Source organism: Pantherophis guttatus, chromosome 15 (genome assembly GCF_059756535.1).
Source record: "Pantherophis guttatus breed Tessera chromosome 15, ASM5975653v1, whole genome shotgun sequence".
Classification (NCBI taxonomy): Eukaryota; Metazoa; Chordata; class Lepidosauria; order Squamata; family Colubridae; genus Pantherophis; species Pantherophis guttatus.
This window is the reverse complement of record NC_142077.1, coordinates 3,401,861-3,419,300: the sequence shown is the minus strand read 5'-3', so window position 1 is coordinate 3,419,300 and position 17,440 is coordinate 3,401,861. Positions and strand designations below refer to the sequence as shown.

The 17,440-nt window shown below is 50.1% G+C and overlaps 1 protein-coding gene across 1 annotated transcript in view; it reads left to right on the top strand.

Moving 5' to 3' along the window:
• Window positions 1–17,440, top strand: part of SKI (SKI proto-oncogene) — a 136,777-nt gene that overhangs the window by 118,005 nt on the left and 1,332 nt on the right. The window contains exons 2-6 of the mRNA XM_060694190.2: window positions 13,127–13,249; window positions 14,071–14,186; window positions 15,150–15,445; window positions 16,110–16,420; window positions 16,899–17,129. Of these exons, the coding sequence (XP_060550173.2) occupies window positions 13,127–13,249; window positions 14,071–14,186; window positions 15,150–15,445; window positions 16,110–16,420; window positions 16,899–17,129 (1,077 nt within the window). The remainder of the gene's footprint in view (window positions 1–13,126; window positions 13,250–14,070; window positions 14,187–15,149; window positions 15,446–16,109; window positions 16,421–16,898; window positions 17,130–17,440) is intronic.

Genomic DNA, 17,440 nt, shown 5'->3' with positions numbered 1-17,440 from the left:
CACCTTAAAACCCTGTGTTCGATCTAGTTCCCAATCCGAAAGGTATAATTCTTGCAAGGGACGAGGGAAACACATAAAAAAAAAACAGTTTATTGTATCTGCGTTCTCTTCCAACCTTCTATTTTATCGATATCAACGAGACGGGGATGTTAGTTTTTTTTCCTCTTTTCTTCATTCTAATGTTTGAGGCTAGATTTACGGTATATCAACCCCAGGAGCTGAAAGTAGCGTATATTGTCGCCGTAATCATTTCCCCACAGCAGCTACTCAATGATGTAGGTTGGGCTGAAAGAGAGGGGGGGGACAGGCCCAAGACACCCCCCTGCCCAGGGTGGTTTTGAACCTGGGTCTTCCCGCTCCTGCTTCAGCATGTGTGAATCTCCATAACCATGGCTGCCCTTGAGAAACTCACATCGTCGAAGCAGGAATTGGCCTCCTGATGGCCCTTTGGGCCGTTTCAAACCCATGAGGGCATCATGGCACGAACAATCGTGAAAGACTTGTTCACGTTCACGATCTTTCGGAGTCAAGCACGACTCCAGGCTGGGTTTTTTTTGGTGACGATAGTGTTACAGAAAAAGGGGGTTGGACTAGAACACCTCCGAGGTCCCTTCCAACTCTTGTTATTCTCAACTTCTGGAAGTGTTGCCAAATAATGTTTTGGGGTGCAACGTGCATTTATTTATGCATTTAGAGCCGCGGTGGCACAGTGGTGAGAGTGCAGTACTGCAGGCTCCTTCTGCTGACTGCTGATTGCCGGCAGTTTGGCAGTTTGAATCTCACCAGACTCAAGGTTGACTCAGCCTTCCGTCCTTCCGAGGTGGTTAAAATGAGGACCCAGATTGTTGGAGGCAAGAGGCTGACTCTGTAAATCTCTTAATGGGTAAAATGAATCCTTCCTTCCTTTCTCCCTCCCTTCCTCCTGGTGGTTAGAATGCAGTATTGCAGGCTAACTCTGCTCACTGCCAGCAGTTCGATCCTGACCAACTGGCTCAAGGTTGACTCAGCCTTCCGTCCTTCCGAGGTGGGTAAAAATGAGGACCCGGATTGTTGGGGGGGCAAGAGGCTGACTCCGTAAACTGCTTAGAGAGGGCTGTAAAGCACTGTGAAGTGGTATATAAATCTAAGCGCTGTTGCTATTTTTTTTTTTAAAAAAACATTTATAGATCCCACAAGAAGTGGCGTTTCAAGGACCCAGTAAGCCAATACTTAGCTTTGAAGCTTCCAAATTATAAAAATAATAAAAAGTGAGCTCCGAGTAAAGAATGGGGGAGGGGAGGGGTGTCTCCAGCAAGGACCCCAGCCTTAAGAGCTTCAAGGAAGCACCTCGTATCCTGGCTCTTTCTCCTCTGCCGTGGGCTAAGAGCAGCTTTTTCTTCTCCGCTCTATTTCTGTCCCTCGTTCGCCGTGCTCGGGAACTGAATGTTCAGTCTGTATTTGCTGCAGGGAGAATGATCTGTCGTGGCAAGGAAGGACCTGTGCGGGACAGGCAGCTCAGAAATAAAAGAGTCGAAGTAGTAGCTACAAGGGCCATTTCTTTATTTTTCAAGATACCTGCTACCTCTTGTGGGGCGGGGCGGGGGCGTCTAGCTTAGCTTTCCTCTTAATTCCAACATTTACACCCGGCCTTCTCCTTGGCATTTGATCCGATTTCATTTGAGACGTCGCCCACCATCTAGAAGAAACCGGGAAGCTCTCCTCCCCGAATTCCTGCGGGCCTAGCGTTGAATTAGTGTGGGCCACACTAATTTTTCAAAGAAAAAAAAAAAAGTGGCATCTTTTGGGTTTGACTTCTGCAAAAGAAATGCAAGCTTTGCATGAATATTTTGAGTAGAGAGCGGGATTTGAAAAGGGGAGGGAGAGGGGGGGAGAGGAAAAGAGCAACGAAGCGCGGCGAAGTCAACCGTGGCTTTTTCGTGGGATTGACAGACGTGAGCCGAGGAGTGGATTAAAAACGGCTTTTTTTTTTTTTTTTGACACTGCCAACAGGAGTAAGGACGGATGTCCCTTTCGCCTTTAAAAATACCTGCGGTGGTTTATGAGCCTACCTGGATGTTCCCAACGGCAAGGAGCATGGTTATTTTTGGGGTGTGTGTGTGTGTTTCTGTTACGGTCTTTACCATCTTCTCGTGCGAAACTGAAAAAAAAACCCTCTTAAACTCACCTGCCACCCTAACCCGGTGGAAACCGTGGTCCTTCGGTGGCTCCCCATCCAAGCCACCAAACCCCCTTCTTTGCTGCTGCTCCAGAACGGAACGGTTTGTTCGTCCGATCGGTTTGGCGTTATCAGACAGATGTGATCTACGAGACCGGCGTGTCTTTCTCAATTGCAACAGATGCGGTTATTGTTTGACAGCGGGGGTGTCCTCCCTCACCCCCCACCCTCCCGACGCCGATTGTCCTATGTGAACGACGCAGCCGAGCCGAGCTTTGTTGGCCTACGAAATAAGCCCTGACGATGAATTGGTCTTTTTGTCCTCTTCTAAAACCCTCTGCTCTCTGGTTATTTTAATTTTTTGGAGTGGGGGGGGGCAAAGAAGTCACCCTCGCAACCTTTGCCCCCTTGATGGACGTCCCAGCCAGACCCGTCTGCTCCAAGGTGACACGGCTACTGTCGGTTTAGCAGATCCGGTGTCAAGTGAGGCTCAGCCAAGCAAACAAGACGAAAGTGTCTTGAGCTGCTCGAAGTGGGGTGGGGGTAGAAATGTCACCGAGACTCTTTTTTCTCCCCCTCCGCAAGGTTTTTTTTATTTTTTATTTTTTAAATGTCTGTTTTCTTAGCTTGGAAAAGGATGCAGGGTGGATTTTCCAAGACCGTTTCCGACAACGCAGGGCAAAGTTTTCGGGCCCAGATGTGTGGGAGGTGGGAAGGTGGGGTAGAAGTCAGCGAGATGTACAGGCAAGGAATGATTTCTTGAGAGGGCCAAAGGATGAATGGATGCCCAGGGATGACAGGAGGACAATTCTACGGAATTAAATGAAAGGTTAAGAGTGAATGGGTCTCCTGCCATTAGCCCCCCTACCTCCCCCCCCCATTAATCAACACACACACACACATGTGGATAATTGGTAATGATGAAGGTGAAATTGGAGCCTGGTTCTTTTGTGAAACCCAGATTAGATTATCTTCGTTTAGGGGAAGGGAGAAAAAGGTGATAATTTGCAACAGATTAGAAAGGGAGGGTCCTTAAATGTCGATGGCGAAATGCAGTTTGTAATCTCCTCTGTCGTTCGAACCGCAAGAGGAAAGGAGGGGACGGCCCTGCTCGCTTCTAGACTAACCAAAACTCACGCCTGCAAGAGTTGGGCGGCCATGTAAATCGGCTTCAAACCCAAATTAAAGCCTTGAAGGAACCCTAAATCGTGACAGCCCCGTGAGACCCAGGGGACTCTCGTTTCGGGGCGCCTGTCGCTCAGGAAACAGACCGGGTCTTTGCAGGGAGACCCCGAAACGAGTCCTTTCATTGTTTTAAAATTTTAAAATAAAGTCCATCGTGAATTTTGCAGGCACTTTAAAAAAAAAAAAAAAAAAAAAGGTTAGATACCACCAAGCCCCCTGAGGTCATATCATTTTTAAGCATTTTATTTCTCCCCCCCTCCCCAGTCAACAGATATTTTTTGAAAAACTGCACGACAGATAGGCGGGTGGGGAAAGAGAGAGAGAGAGAGAGAAAGAAAGAGAGAGAGAGATGGATCGTGTGGATGGATGGATAGGTAGATGATAGATAGATAGATAGATAGATAGATAGATAGATAGATAGATAGATAGATAGATCGTGTTTGGAGGCAAAGGAACAAGTAGGCGGAATAATGCGATAGGAGCCCCAACAATAGATCCATGGATGTGACCATCAAATGGTTGCTTTTTGTTTTCCGTGACCTCAAGGTCTTGCCAAGGAGGTCTTGGATTACCTGGTGGTGATCCATCCAAGACATTAACCATTTTGGTTGCTAATGAACAGAGAGCCACACTGCCCATAAAAACAGGCCTCAAAATGGAGCCAAAACATCTGGACAACCACAGCAGCAATGGGTACGGTGGGTGAGGGAGATGGGTTGGACACTTCCTCAGCTGCTCTGAAGACCGTCTAAATTCCCCAGCTGGGAATTCTGGGAGTTGAAGTCCGCCAGGCTTAAAAGTTGCCAAGGTTGGAGACCCCTGGTTTAAACCAAGGGTGGTTTTCCTGACACCATTTTGGGACTGGTTTCTGTCTACACAAACCCCTCTCTCTGGGACCCCCCCCCCCAATCTGCTATCCCCTTTAAGACGACAAAAGGAAGGGCAGCCATACAAAATCCACACTTCAAGCCATTGGCGTTTTGGCTTCCCCAGCATCTCAATGCCTTATAAGCCCAGCTTTTGCTTGATTTGGGGAGAGGGGCTTTTTTCCGTTGCCACTGTCCCTCACCCCCAGCCCCCACCCTACCCCACCAGGCCGAGCGTGGCCTGTCCCCTGGTATTGTAGTCCCCTTGGTGAAACATCTACCCCCTTGCCCCTGGATGTGACAGCTGGGCGGGGGGGGGGTCCGAAACGCCTTGTCCCTCTCAGCCAAAGGACCCTTTCTTTCCTGGACTCAGTTTGAGCCTATTAATGGGGCTGTTTAGTCACGCTGCATGGAAGCTTGCCCTGTTCTCTATCCCCCTTCCATAATCCATACACATACAGACACACACACACACACACAGGCTGTCTGGTGAGAAACGGGAGGATGGAGCTCAGAGTTTAGGGTGCTTTTTTTTTAAAAAAAAATGTGGCTGAAGAAAGGATAGGATAGGATGGGACGGCTGCCCCCCCCTCTTCCTCTAACCGATTGTCCCCGTTTGGCCATTTGGCTCGGGCAAATGGGCAGCTTTCCAGGGACACTGGAAATAGGACGGATTTGTGCTCCCAGGAGGCTGGAATTGGGGATCCGATCAGGGAAGGGGGGGGGTTTCTGGCCTAGTTCCGTATGCAAAATTGTAGTTGCCCCCCCACCCTCAAAGCAGCAATTTCTCAAGCTGGGCAACTTTGAAGACGGGTGGACTTCAACTCCCAGAATTCCCCAGCCAGCTAATGCTAATGTCTTCAGTCACCGGTTTTTTTTTAAAGTTAAAAAAACAAGAGAGAGAGAGAGAGAGAGAGAGAGAGAGAGAGAGAGAGAGAGAGAGAGAGAGAATGCCCCAAAACCATTAAGAAAAACACAGTTGTGATATCCATCAGGTGCAATGGGTATCTTAATCTTTTTATTTGATGGCGCTATTAAGAGTTGGGAGCATTTAAGAGACCTGTGTGTGTGTTTCCAGGGGCGATCCCAGCTTGCGCTTGGCACGAGCGCTTCCATTTCATTATCTTCGACTACTAGGACGTTCCTGAGATCGGCAGAGGCGAATGAGACACATCCTGTAGTCGGACAACGCCAGATAAAAGCCATTCCTGTGGCTTTGGGAGAAAGGCATGTGTGGGTGTGTCGTTTTCACCAACAGGACTTGCGAGATGATTCAGCTTCTGCAAGGGGAAGCCACCAGCCACCCATGTCCTCCTTTTTTTTAGCCTGTCCAACACCGTGTTGTAACTCCAACAGAGGCCTCAATGCACGGAGATTCTGCTGCGTTCCCTCCTCCCCGCCCCGGATTTAGTTCCGTTTTCTCCAAAACGTGGGTACCGCTCGTCCTTCTTGCGGACGGATGGGGCTACTTGACCTCTAGCCCAGGTTTTGGCATTGGCCGCCGTCCGTCGCTGAGGAAGGAAAGAGCTGCCAGGCTGGGAATTCCAGCTGCTCTCATCCAGGTGGGACAGCTACAACTCCCCTCACCTGTTTTAACTCGGCGGAATTAAAACAGCTCCCAGCGTCTTCCGCCATCTGGAGCGCGTAAGGCCGAATTTGAGAAGAGAGACAGATCTCGAAATTAGGTTGGTCGCTGGCTTTGAAGTTTTGAGCATCTCTTTAATTCCTTCTCTGAAATTCAGATCTTCCTTCTGTTTCGCGGACAAGACCCAATTGCTGGTAATTTATAACTAGAATTGCCTTCTCCCCCCCCTTCTTTTAAATTCACTTCCTTCCTTTTCCTTCCCGTTTGGATGATGTCTCTGGTCGGTTTTGAAAGCTGCCCTTTGGGTCTTTAAAGCAACTCGGGGGGGGGGCTTTTGGACCCCCGATAGGGAGACTGCCGTTGGCGGTCAATGGTGTTGAAACAAAAATCTTGTGAGACTGTGGCTATATTGTATTGCCAGTTTGCGGGTCTTTGTTAAGAGCGAGCTGAAGGTGTCGATGTCCCATTGGATTCCGCCATTCTGGATTTGGGAGCCTTGTGTGTGTTTGTGTTTCATGCTCAAAGACGAAAAAAACAAAACCAGTCCAACAAACAAACAAGACCCAGGAAAACGAGACGGGCCCGTCTGGACCTTCCTCAAATAAACTTTTAAGAGTTACAGTACAAAGGCCTCATCCGTTTTCTTAAGCCCTCGGGATGTCAGAAGGATTGGCCTAGACGCCTCTGATCTTTTGGTGTCTCAAGGGTCTTTCCCGAAGCCCCTTCAAGATGGTCTCCAGGCGAACAATTCCCCGCCCCCGGCACATGTTCTGTAACCTCCCCAAATTCAAAAGAGTTCCCACACGACGGTTGCCAAAGATAATTGCCAGAGGAAAGGGGGACCTTTTCCTGGCTGGAGCCTTCTGCTTCCGAGTAGCTGCGCTCCCTTGGCCGGCCGCCCATCCGCATGGAAGGGGGGGCAGCAAAGCCCGAGCGTGTGTGTGTGTGTGTGTGTGTGTGTGTGTGTGTGCTGGAAAGATGGAGAGGAGGAAGGGAATGTTGCTTTCCCTTCTTCCCGAGCGCCGGCTTAATAGTCCCCCCCCCCCCCCGGAACGGCAAGAGAAAGTTGGGAGAAAGGACGCCTGGTTACAAGAAGATCAAGGAGGGTGCTGGGAACTGAAGTTGTGTTGCAATGGATGCTGGATTGTGAGCAGCTACTCTCAGTAAACCCTTGGACCAGGGGTGATGTGCTTCTCCCGCTGTCAATCAAAAGAGGGGGGGGGAAGATGGTGGTAGCCAATAGCAGAGGAACGGGAGGGAGGGAGGCGGGTGCACCAAGTCCCAAATCTTAATTCCTGCAGTCTTTTCAGTTTTCACACTGACAACAACAACTGTTGCCCCGGCACTCGGTGTGGTTAGAAGCGTTGTCATCTGGACCGTCTCTGTGGCTTCTCTCGGCTGTCTTGAGTTTATTACATTTATTATATTCCTTCCCCAGTTTTTCCCCCAGCAAACAAAAGCCATTTCGTGTCTTAGATTCGGTTTCCTAGCGATGCAAGGTTTCCGCTCGCCTTTTTTTTTTTAAAAAAAGAAAACACAAAAAAAACCTCTTTTAAAATAGACAAAAGCGCTTTTCACAGAAGCCGAGACAAGAAAATAGCTTGTTTTCATGTTGAGACTTTTTAGTTAGCGGGCCCGACCTGAAATTATTCTCTTGGAAGCACCTTGGGAAGGGAAGGGAAGGGGGGATTGTTTCGAAAGCACAGATCCCGTGAAGTTAAACAGCGTGGGAAATCATTAAAAAAAATTTATCGTGCCTAAATATTCCTCTGTCGGGAGTTTACGGTCCACCCTCGACCGAAATCCAGCCAAAATGTTGTAGTCAGGCAAAGAACAAAAAAAAAACAAAACAAAACCCACACACAACAAAAACCCCAAAAACACAGAAGTTTCCTCCAGGTTCGGAATTTGGAGCCGCAGCTGTGATTTTTTTTTTTTAATATATATATATATTTTCCCCAGCGAAGCAGATGAATTTTTTGCTTCGTCGTGCAGACTTCACAGAAGAAAAACAATTTTTTTTTTTTTTTTTGCAGAGGAAATGAGATTAGAACGTCTGAGAGGAAGGGAAGAGTTTCAAAGCCGCTCGGTAAATATAGCAACCCAAGCTTGCGCAATGCAACCCACTGTTCCTACAGCGCGGTTCGTTGTGTCCTTTTCCGTCGCAACTCGTCAATAAAGCTGAGATACCAGCTCAGCGTCATTTCTGAAGAACTTTAAAACACACACACACAAACACACACAAAACCCACCACTGTAATATTGATAATTTCAGGCAGCACAAATTCCTGAGACGGTCATGATATCGGAAGGCAGCTCAAAGAGGGGCCTGGCGAGCCCTCCAGAAAACCCTGTTTGATCCTCGGTCCAAACGGGGCTAGCGTTGGCACTGACAATGGTGCGTAGGAGTTGTGTTCCAAGTTTGAACAGTGCGTGGCACGGACTGACAATGGTGTAGGACAGGAGTCAGCAACCTGTGTGGCTCTGGAGCCGCATGTGGCTCTTTCATGCCTCTGCTGCGGCTCCCTGTTGCTGGTCGGCTCCACAATTGATAGGGCTTTCGGTTAGGACAGGTAGAGGAAAAAGGACGCTAGGAGAAGACACTATGGGGGAACCGGACTTCCGGTCGGCTCCAGAATTGAACGGGGGCTTCCGGTTAGGACCTTTGTGGCTCTTTGAGTGTTTAAGGTTGCCGACCCCTGGTGTAAGAGAAGATGTGTTCCGAGTTTTGAACGGGGGGAAGGGGCTGTGTGTGCCTAATGTTAACAGTAACGGGTTTGGAAGGTCGTCTAGTCCAATCCCCTGCTCCCGCAGGAGACCTGCACCTAGGGATTCGAACCGCTGAACTGCTGACCTTTCTGATCGACAAGCTCAGTGTCTTAGCCACTGAGCCACCTAAGTCAGGCTCAATGAATTAATGGATCAAGGGAAAGAGTGAGTCAAGGCTGGTGAATATCTTTAGCCCAACTATAGCTGAATCTCATAGTCCTTCATGAGCAAGGCCTACTTCGGCTTACCCATTAAATAGGCTGCGTCGGTTGTGCGGGCTACACAACTGCCAGAGATCTGTGCGATGGGACACGGGCTGTATGTGTGTGTGTGTGTGAGAGAGATGGTAAAGCCGTTTGGCAAATGGCACTACCAACCGTTTGGGAATGTCAACCTTCGGATAGTTCATTGGTCAAATTTGTTTTTGTTTTTTTTTGCTTTTCTGGCTGTTTTCCACGGCTCAGTGGTGACTTTTTCTGCCACTCTGTGGAACTCAGATTGGAGAAAGGGAGTCTGTCTCGCGTCTTCCCCAATAGCTTCGCCACGTCGGTGGGTTGTTCCTGGGGGAAACGTGGCTCAGCCACCACAAGTCGCGGACTGTCAAAAAAGGGGAAAAAAAAACACCCTTCTGCCCAAAACTTTTGGGTGGGAAAGCGCTGTGGGTTTCGCAGTGTGCTTGTGTGTTTTGCTTCGCTCCAACCTCTCGGTTGCTACGGAAAAAGTTGAGCCAATAAAAAGTCTCGTGTGTTGGTGGCCGTTGCACCTGCTTGGTTTGTCAGATGCTTTCACAGGCACAAGTGTGGGCAGCTCCTCTCGCTCTCTCTCCTCCTGTCTCTCTCTCTCTCTCTCTCTGCGGTGTCTGTCTGTCTGTCTCTCTCGCGCGTCCCCTTTGCCAGCTTGCCGAAGTTCAAATTTTGCACTGGGAAGTCCATATTCTCAGCTAGACACCAACGGCAAAAAAGTGTGATTTTGTTGTTTTTTGCCATGTTTGCAAAGCAATTACTCGGCAATTCTTTCACGGATTGGGAAACGCTCGAGAGGTCAGGTGCGTTTCGGGCAGACCTGGAGTCACTCCGGTTGGAAAAAAATAATGGGAGTTTTTTTGTTTACCTGCCTGGCTCTTCACATTCTTGGCAAGTGGGGGAAAAAGGTGCTTTCAGAAAATGAGAGAGAGAGAGAGGGAGAGAGAGAGAGACGTGTGTGGGGGGGTGGGAGTCATTTTTAAGGAACATGAACCAAAGTGCGCAGAGGGAAAATGTGAATGAGATTTCCTGCAAAGAGAACAGACTACGCGGCCCAGGGAGAGAATTTGCAAAGGGTTGGATGGAGTTGGGAAAAGGAACGCCTCGGCGTACGAATACCAGGGATTGTAGAGGGGGATGGGTTTTGGTAGAGAAAGAGCTTTCAGCAGGCGGGTGAGGGGGTGGTGGGGGGTGGGTTGGCTGGCGAGAGGCCATCTGGCAGCCGCGTCCCCCCGAGCGTGGAAAGGTCTCCCAGGCCTTGACATTTTTGCTGATGTATTTCGAGCTCCTGCCAACTGTGCTATCACCTTGCCTGCCGATCTTATGAGGAGGCCTCGGCCTGAAGATGACGGGGTGGGGGTGGGGTGGCCCTCCAAAGCAGGGAGGTGGGGGAGAGAAGAAGCCTCTCTTGGCCTCCGACCATGCTTGGCTTTGCCACGGCCACGCAGGACCAGCCAGGCGTGTCCGACATGAACCTGCGTCAGCGAGGGGTTTTTGATAACGAGCCCCGTTTAAGAGCCGCGTGTGGGGAGTGACCTTCAGCGGGAACAGGCGCTGCCTTCCGTGGCACATCTGTTTGGAACCCAGAACGGGAATAAGGCGCCTATAAAGTCAGCTTTTGGGGTTCGGCGCGTGCCCCTCCTTTCCTTTTGAGCCCCACATCTCTCCTGTAACCCTTTGGGGGCTCCAAGATGCCTTCGCTGGCAGCCGGGGGACATCCTTAAAACCCACCAAATGGTTTGAGCACAAATCACTTGTGGGATGGGAGGCGACGACGTCGTTCTGGGAAGTGCATGATGGGGACTGCCGTGTGCTGGATAGCAGCACCATTGATCTTGCGCCGTTTTCTCGAAACGCACTTTGCCTGCTTGTTTCGTGCATGTCTGGTCTCTCTGACGGGGGAGGGGAAGATGCGGCTTCTCCAAAGGGGTCTCGGACAACCTTTCTGGACGCCTGGTTATTTACCTAAAGAAGTGACTAGTGGCCGGTTTATTGGTAGCCGGACGTTTCCCACAAATTCAACTTTGTGACGGGAGGTCAGGAAGTCGAAAGGAAGAACCCACGAGAAGATTCGGTCCTTGTCTGCCAAGTCTGGTTGGTTGGCATTCAGTCAATTGGTTTGGGCTCTTATTTAATCAGTCTTCTTCATCTCGATTGTTACATTCCACCTTTTCTAAACCGTTTTGTCGCCCAGCCGGAATGGCCTTACGGATGAGACGGGCGGCAGGGAAGTTTAATTAATCAATAATAAATAAATAAATAAACAAACAAACAAACCCATCCGTCCCAGAAGGAGCTCTTTTGCTAAGGCTATGAGATTTGCCATCTACCCTCCCATCTGCAAAAGAAATCTCCTTCCTGCAGAGCAGAAATGGGGGGGGCGGGCAGGGGGAAGAAGGGGGAGCATCAGACTCCCCCCCCCAAAAAAAGGGGGATGGGAGGAAAGAACAGGCCCCTGTTCTGAGCTCCGCCACCTGCTTCTCTGCCCCCCCCCTTTCAGCCATCCCCACAGACCGGGCTGGGACCGGCAGCATTTGCCAAATATCATTCAGATGCTGTCACCGTTTCCTTTTTCCTATGCAGCAGCAGGAGGAGGCGCAGCAGCAGCAAGAGAAGATCCCCCGTCAGCTCTGGTGTGCAAAACCCAGGGCAAACACCACAAACCCATGTTTGTTGGTTTAATCAAAGCAAAGGAGGTCTGGACCCGAGACCAGCCCCTTTTGTTGAGTCCACAGGGGCAAGTTTGGGAGACGAAGGTGTAGGGGGGAAAAAAAAGAAGGAAACCAGGCCACACTTTCTTGGCCTGGGTTAGATGCTCGGAATCCAGTTGCTTCTTTGGCCGCCTGATCTGGCTCCGGATTCCAAAAAAGCCAGCAGGTGGTCATGATAGGAAAGGAGGGGGGAGAGGGATGAAAATTGAGAAGGTTTTAGGTAGGTGGGATCCCTCGTAGCGCCTGCCTTATTGGAGCAGACGGGGATTTCATTCCTGCCCTGGGAGACCCCATGTCAAGTGGGGGGGGGGGGGGGGAAGAGACCCTCGGAATGCGGCCCCTGGAAAAGTCCGGAGGTGGTGCTGGGCCAGAGGGCTTTCTTCTCTCTCCCTCTCTCTCCCCCCCTCCCTGCACGGCCTGGTGATATATAGGCCGAGCGGAACGACTGGTGGAAGAGGCGCAAAGCAGGAACTCGGCAAGCGGCCAGCAGAATCTGCTGCAGCTGCGGCATTGTGAAGTCATCGCCTTAACAACCGCTGCAAACAGAATAACAAAGTCTGGGCTGTTCGCATCGCAAAGGGGAGAAAAAGACCTTGCGTGCCGATTCCAGAACCAGCCGCCCCGTCTTCAAGGCTCACCTTCCCCTCTTCCAATTAGCCAGGCGGGCAGTTTTGCAAATTCTTTTGGCTGGGTCGTTTCCTCCCTTCCCCCCCGCCCCCCTTAAATCTCATCCTTTTAAGAAAAAGCATCTCACTTCTAATAGAACGATGGTTTTATTAATGCATCTTTTGAGAAGTATTCAGTTTCGGGGAAAAGTCAGCACTGAATGCCTCTCCCGATCGGACACAGCGGCGGCACCATCAATTTTAATAGATTTTCCCAAAACTTGAAGGGGACCTAACCCCCCCCTTCCCTCCCCTCAAAGCTGGTACAAGTTTCCGCTGAAATATAATTAAATAGATAGTGTCTCCTCGTGGACTGGACCCGCGGTGCCAGGGGATTTGACCGTGGCTTAATTTTGGCAGCGAGCTGAGCTGGTTTGCCACTCTTTTTTTTCCTGCAATATATGGAGTTCAGATTTACGAACCGTTTAAAACACATTCTTTCAAAGGTTGGTGTTAGGTGGGCTTGAACTGACGGGATGCGTTTTTCGGAGACCTCTGTTGTGCTCAAAAGTGGACTTTTTGGTATGCCGAGGGACAGAAGAAAAAAAAATATATCTGTATTTGCAGCATCAAGACAAGTTTGGGCTTTTAAAGTCTTGGAACGAGCCCCTCATGCCGAATTTTGAGTTACACCTCTTTGGAAACATAGCAGTCTTGTTCCGACACCCTGCAGGGACTTAATGAAGCCATTTTAGGATGCTCGCGTTTTTGAGTTTTTAACCTCAATTTTCTCTTCCTCGTTCTCTGGCGAAGGAGCAAAGTGGATTCCTTATTAATCGGGGGGGGGGAAGCAGCTTTAATGAGGCTGTGGAAGGGGCTGCAAACGGGATCCTGTGGCCGTAATATCAGCGTTCGTTTTGATGGACGTTCGGTTTTTTTTTTTTAAATGCAGTGGAAAATAGCCAATGTTGTTCTTTTTTAAAAAACAAGTCCTCTTTTCCCCTTCAGGTCCCGTCCGATCCTCCTGTCCCCAAGAAACCCAAAACAGACGATGCCCTGCAGTCTCCTTTACTGGGGGACAAAGAGAAGCAGTCCAGCTGGCTACGATCCTTGTCAAATTCATCCAGTAAGGTGAGTTTTGGGAAAGCTTGTCAGGTTTTGAAGGCTGAAAAAGTGCAACGCTCCCCAAAAAAACCCCCAAATTCTTCCTTGTCTGACCGAGTTGGGTGGATGGAGCCAGGGATGGAGCCTCGGGTTGGATTTGAGAGTCTGGCTACTTTTGCATTGGCTTCAAGGGTGGGATTTATTCAAAAATTTTAGCAACAGGTTCTCTGCCCAGTTGCTGAGTGGGCGTGGCTATGGTGGGCATGACCTACTCAGCCTCCTGCACCACGGCAGTGGGGGTAGGGGAATGGTTTTGCCCTCCCCAGGCTCTGGAGGCTTGGCTCGAACCTCCGGGAGGACGAAAACAGCCTCCCCCGGGCTCCGGAGGCCCTCTGGAGGCTAGAAATGGGCCCATTTCCAGACTTCCGGGAGGCCTGTTTTTTGCCCTCCCAGAGCCTCCGAGCGGGCCTTGCACTTACCTGACATCCAAAACAGGCCGCGGGGAGACTCCTGGGAGGGGCAGGGTGGGAGGGGCCAGCCTGTCCTTGCAACTACCGGTTCAGCGAACCAGATGGAAAATTAGCATCCGATTCACCCAAACTGATCCGAACCGGCTGAATCCCACCCCTTGATACATTGGAGTGTGATGTTGCTCCAGCAGGCTCTACATCCTGGCTTCTGTGCGGTACACTCACAAACCTTTGTAGCATTTACCCAAAGATTCAGAAATCTGGATCTACAAAACTCGATCCCTTTCCAGTCTGGCCTTCAGCCGCTCGTTCACTATATCTTTGTTTTCTCCATTTGTCTCTTACTGGTTTTCTTTTTCTTTCTATTTTTTTTAAAAGAATATTGGGTGTCTCCATCCCCGGCAGCGTCTTTCTGCATTCCGGCCCTGGTCCCCCGCAGTTTCAGCCAGCGAGAAAGATGTCACCAACCACATCCCTACGTTGATCAGAGACAGGTAAGGAGAAGCGGAGTTTCCCCCCGGGGCCGAAATTTGAAGGCCGTTAAATTTAGTAGGCAGCCAGGTGCGCTACTTGAACGCAAGGGCTCCGAAAAGTATCCCACAGGGTGGACCAACGCCACAAGATCTTAATATCTTGACACAAATAAGACACTACAGACAGAACCAGGGTGCAAAATTAAGACTTTGGAGCGTAAAATTAAATATCACCCGGTTTGAGCCGGAGAAGCTGATGGGTCAGATGAATAAATTGTGCCTTTGGTCTATGGTCACTTCAATCGCTCTGCAATAGCTTGCAGTTTAATTGAACAAGTGATTAATAGTTCCTTGATTTGCACGTGCCTACTAAAGGACATAAGATAGTCCTTGACTGACAACAGTTCATTTAGTGACCACTGGAAGTTACCACGGCACTGAAAGAAGTGACTTGTGACCAGTTTTCACACTTAACAACCATGGTCCCCATGGTCACGTGATTGCTTGGCAGCTGACTCATAATTATGACGGTTGCTGTGATGTATGTGTGGGTGGGTGCAACCTTCTGACAAGCAAAGTCAAATGGGGAAGCCAGGTTCATGTTACTCATTTAACAACGGTGACCAGAAAGGGGGTAGAATGGGGCAAAAATTCACTTGACTATCTCGCTTAGCAACAGATTTTGGGCTCAATTGTGGCCGTAAGCCAAGAACTACCTGTATATTTCCTAACTTTTAAAAAAAAGATATACCGAAGTTGCTTTGCCTCTTTAAAATTTTGGAGTAGCAAAATAAGAATTTAGTTTGCCCAGTGAAGAAGTGAACTTTTCAAAGCTGGCAATTAAGCCTTTTCGATGATTCATTGCGTTAATGAGAGATGGCACGGAAACCTTCCCAAGGAGCGATCTTCGAGGGAAGCGGATGAGTCACCCCAAAATAGCTTTGTGGGGGCTGCGAGGTAACCCAGCTTTCTTTTCTTGCGCAGTTTCTATTCGTATAAAAGTTTTGAGAACTCCGTCGCACCCAACGTGGCGCTGGCCCCCCCTCCTCAGCCAAAGATCGTGAGCAACCCACTGTGCCCCCCAGCTGCCTTGCGGAATGCCGAGCCCCTCAGCAGCCCTCCTCAACTCCGGAAAAGGAAACACGTCGTCGCCGAACACCCAGCGGTGCCCGAACCGACACCCACCGTCGCTGCCGTGCCCGCCGTCGCTGCTCCCGCTCCTGCCGTGGAAGAAGAGAAAGAATCCGAAGCCGAGATAGAAGTGGAAACGCGAGAAGAATGTAAGTGGGATTTTTTTCGGGGGAGAAAAATCCTTGGCCTCTTTGGCTGAGAAAAATGGATTTGGTGGTCAAATAATTGTCAAGCACCAGGAAAATCAGGCGATCCAGGCAGTTCAAAAAATTATTGTAAGCTCTCTACAAGAATCCGAACTACTAACAGTCAAGGGAAATTAGCGGGAGATAAGAATAAGAAGGAATTCAAGGTGGGCTGGGATTAGATCTCTTGTGGGTGCGAAGAGACTCATGACGCGTTTGACGCCTCCCTCCCTTGAGCTCAGCCCGGTCAGCTCCTACAATAATTTCACGTTAAAACCATCCTTCCAATAGGTCGAACTTTTTTTTATTTTAAGAAGCAGCCTGCTTTTGGAAGGAGGTCCTGGGGCTTCAGATCTGTCTGGAGAAGGTGGCCAGACAGAGAACTGGACTTCCCTTGAGTGTTGTCCAACACCACACTTCTGTAAGGTTGAAAGAATGCTGGTCTTGGCTTCACACCGTCGAAATCGGCTTCCCACCAACGCTGTGTTTCTTTTCACGCGCACTCACTACCTTTTTGGTTATAGCGCATGACCGTGAAACAGGGTTTGACTTATGCACCCCACAATCCCCACACGTTGCCCGGGGATGGGCTGCCTGATTGCCACGGCTTCTTTCCTTCTCTCTGCAGTCACTTCTTCCCTGTCCTCGCTCTCGTCCCCGTCCTTCACCTCTTCGAGTTCAGCCAAGGATATGAATTCCCCCAGCCTGCAAGTCCAGCCTGCCGCCGGCAACGCCGTCTTTGAAGTGTCAAGTCACGCCGAGCCTCAGAACGGGCCCAACGGGCTGGAAGCCGAGCTGGAGCATCTGAGGCAGGCCTTGGATGGCGGTCTGGACACGAAAGAAGCCAAAGAGAAATTCCTCCACGAGGTGGTGAAGATGAGGGTGAAGCAGGAGGAGAAACTCAACGCCGCCTTGCAGGCCAAGCGCAGTCTCCACCAGGTAAGGGGGTGGTGCCGCGGAACTGATGGCATGGAGGGGACCCCGTGGCACTAGATTTGAGTATAGAGTCTCTGGGTGGCACTCAAATTTAACTCTTCTCTGCTTCTAATGGTCTACCTGGATCTCTGAAGCTCAGGTTGGGTGGTGTTGCGTTACACAGGTAGTCCTTGACTTACAACAGTTCGTTTAGTGACTGTTCAAAGTTACAGTGGTACTGAAAAGAAGTGACTTATGGCCCTTTTTCACACTTAACAACCATGGCAGCATCTCCATGCTCACATGATTTACATTTGGATGCTGGTTCATATTTATGACAGTTGCATCCTGGGGTCACGTGATCCCATTTTGTGACCTTTCTGTCAAGCAAAGTCAAGGACGAAGCCAGATTTGTAGGTGGGCCTAAGGAGCTCCCCCCCCCACTCTTCCTCTTCCTCCTCCCCCGGGGCCCTTCCGTTGTTAATACGCCTTGTTGTCCCAGGAGCTGGAGTTCCTCCGCGTGGCCAAGAAGGAGAAGTTGAGGGAGGCAACGGAAGCCAAGCGCAACCTGAGGAAGGAGATCGAACGCCTCCGGGCGGAGAACGAGAAGAAAATGAAAGAGGCCAACGAGTCTCGGATAAGGCTCAAGCGGGAACTGGAGCAGGCCCGACAGGTCCGGGTATGCGACAAGGGCTGCGAGGCCGGCCGTCTACGAGCCAAATACTCAGCCCAGGTGAGTGTGGCAGCAACGGTGCTCTCTTCCCATCCCGGAACATGCCCTTCCCCCAAAAATTAAAAATCAAGGAAAGCCTCTGAGGTTAGCGGCCCTGCTTTCCGGACCTTTCGACGTAACCCTTTGCGAGAAGGCTCGGTGGAAACACCAAGTGTGGCTCTGAGCATCTCGCGCTCAAATGTCTCCTCCGCCCCACGCGTCTGAGAACTTTTCAATTTTTTGGCCTCGGATTCCCACTCTCGGGTTGAGTCAGACTGTGAATCAACCTTGCAGGAGAGTCTTGTCACCACCAGGATGTCTTTCCCAGCCTC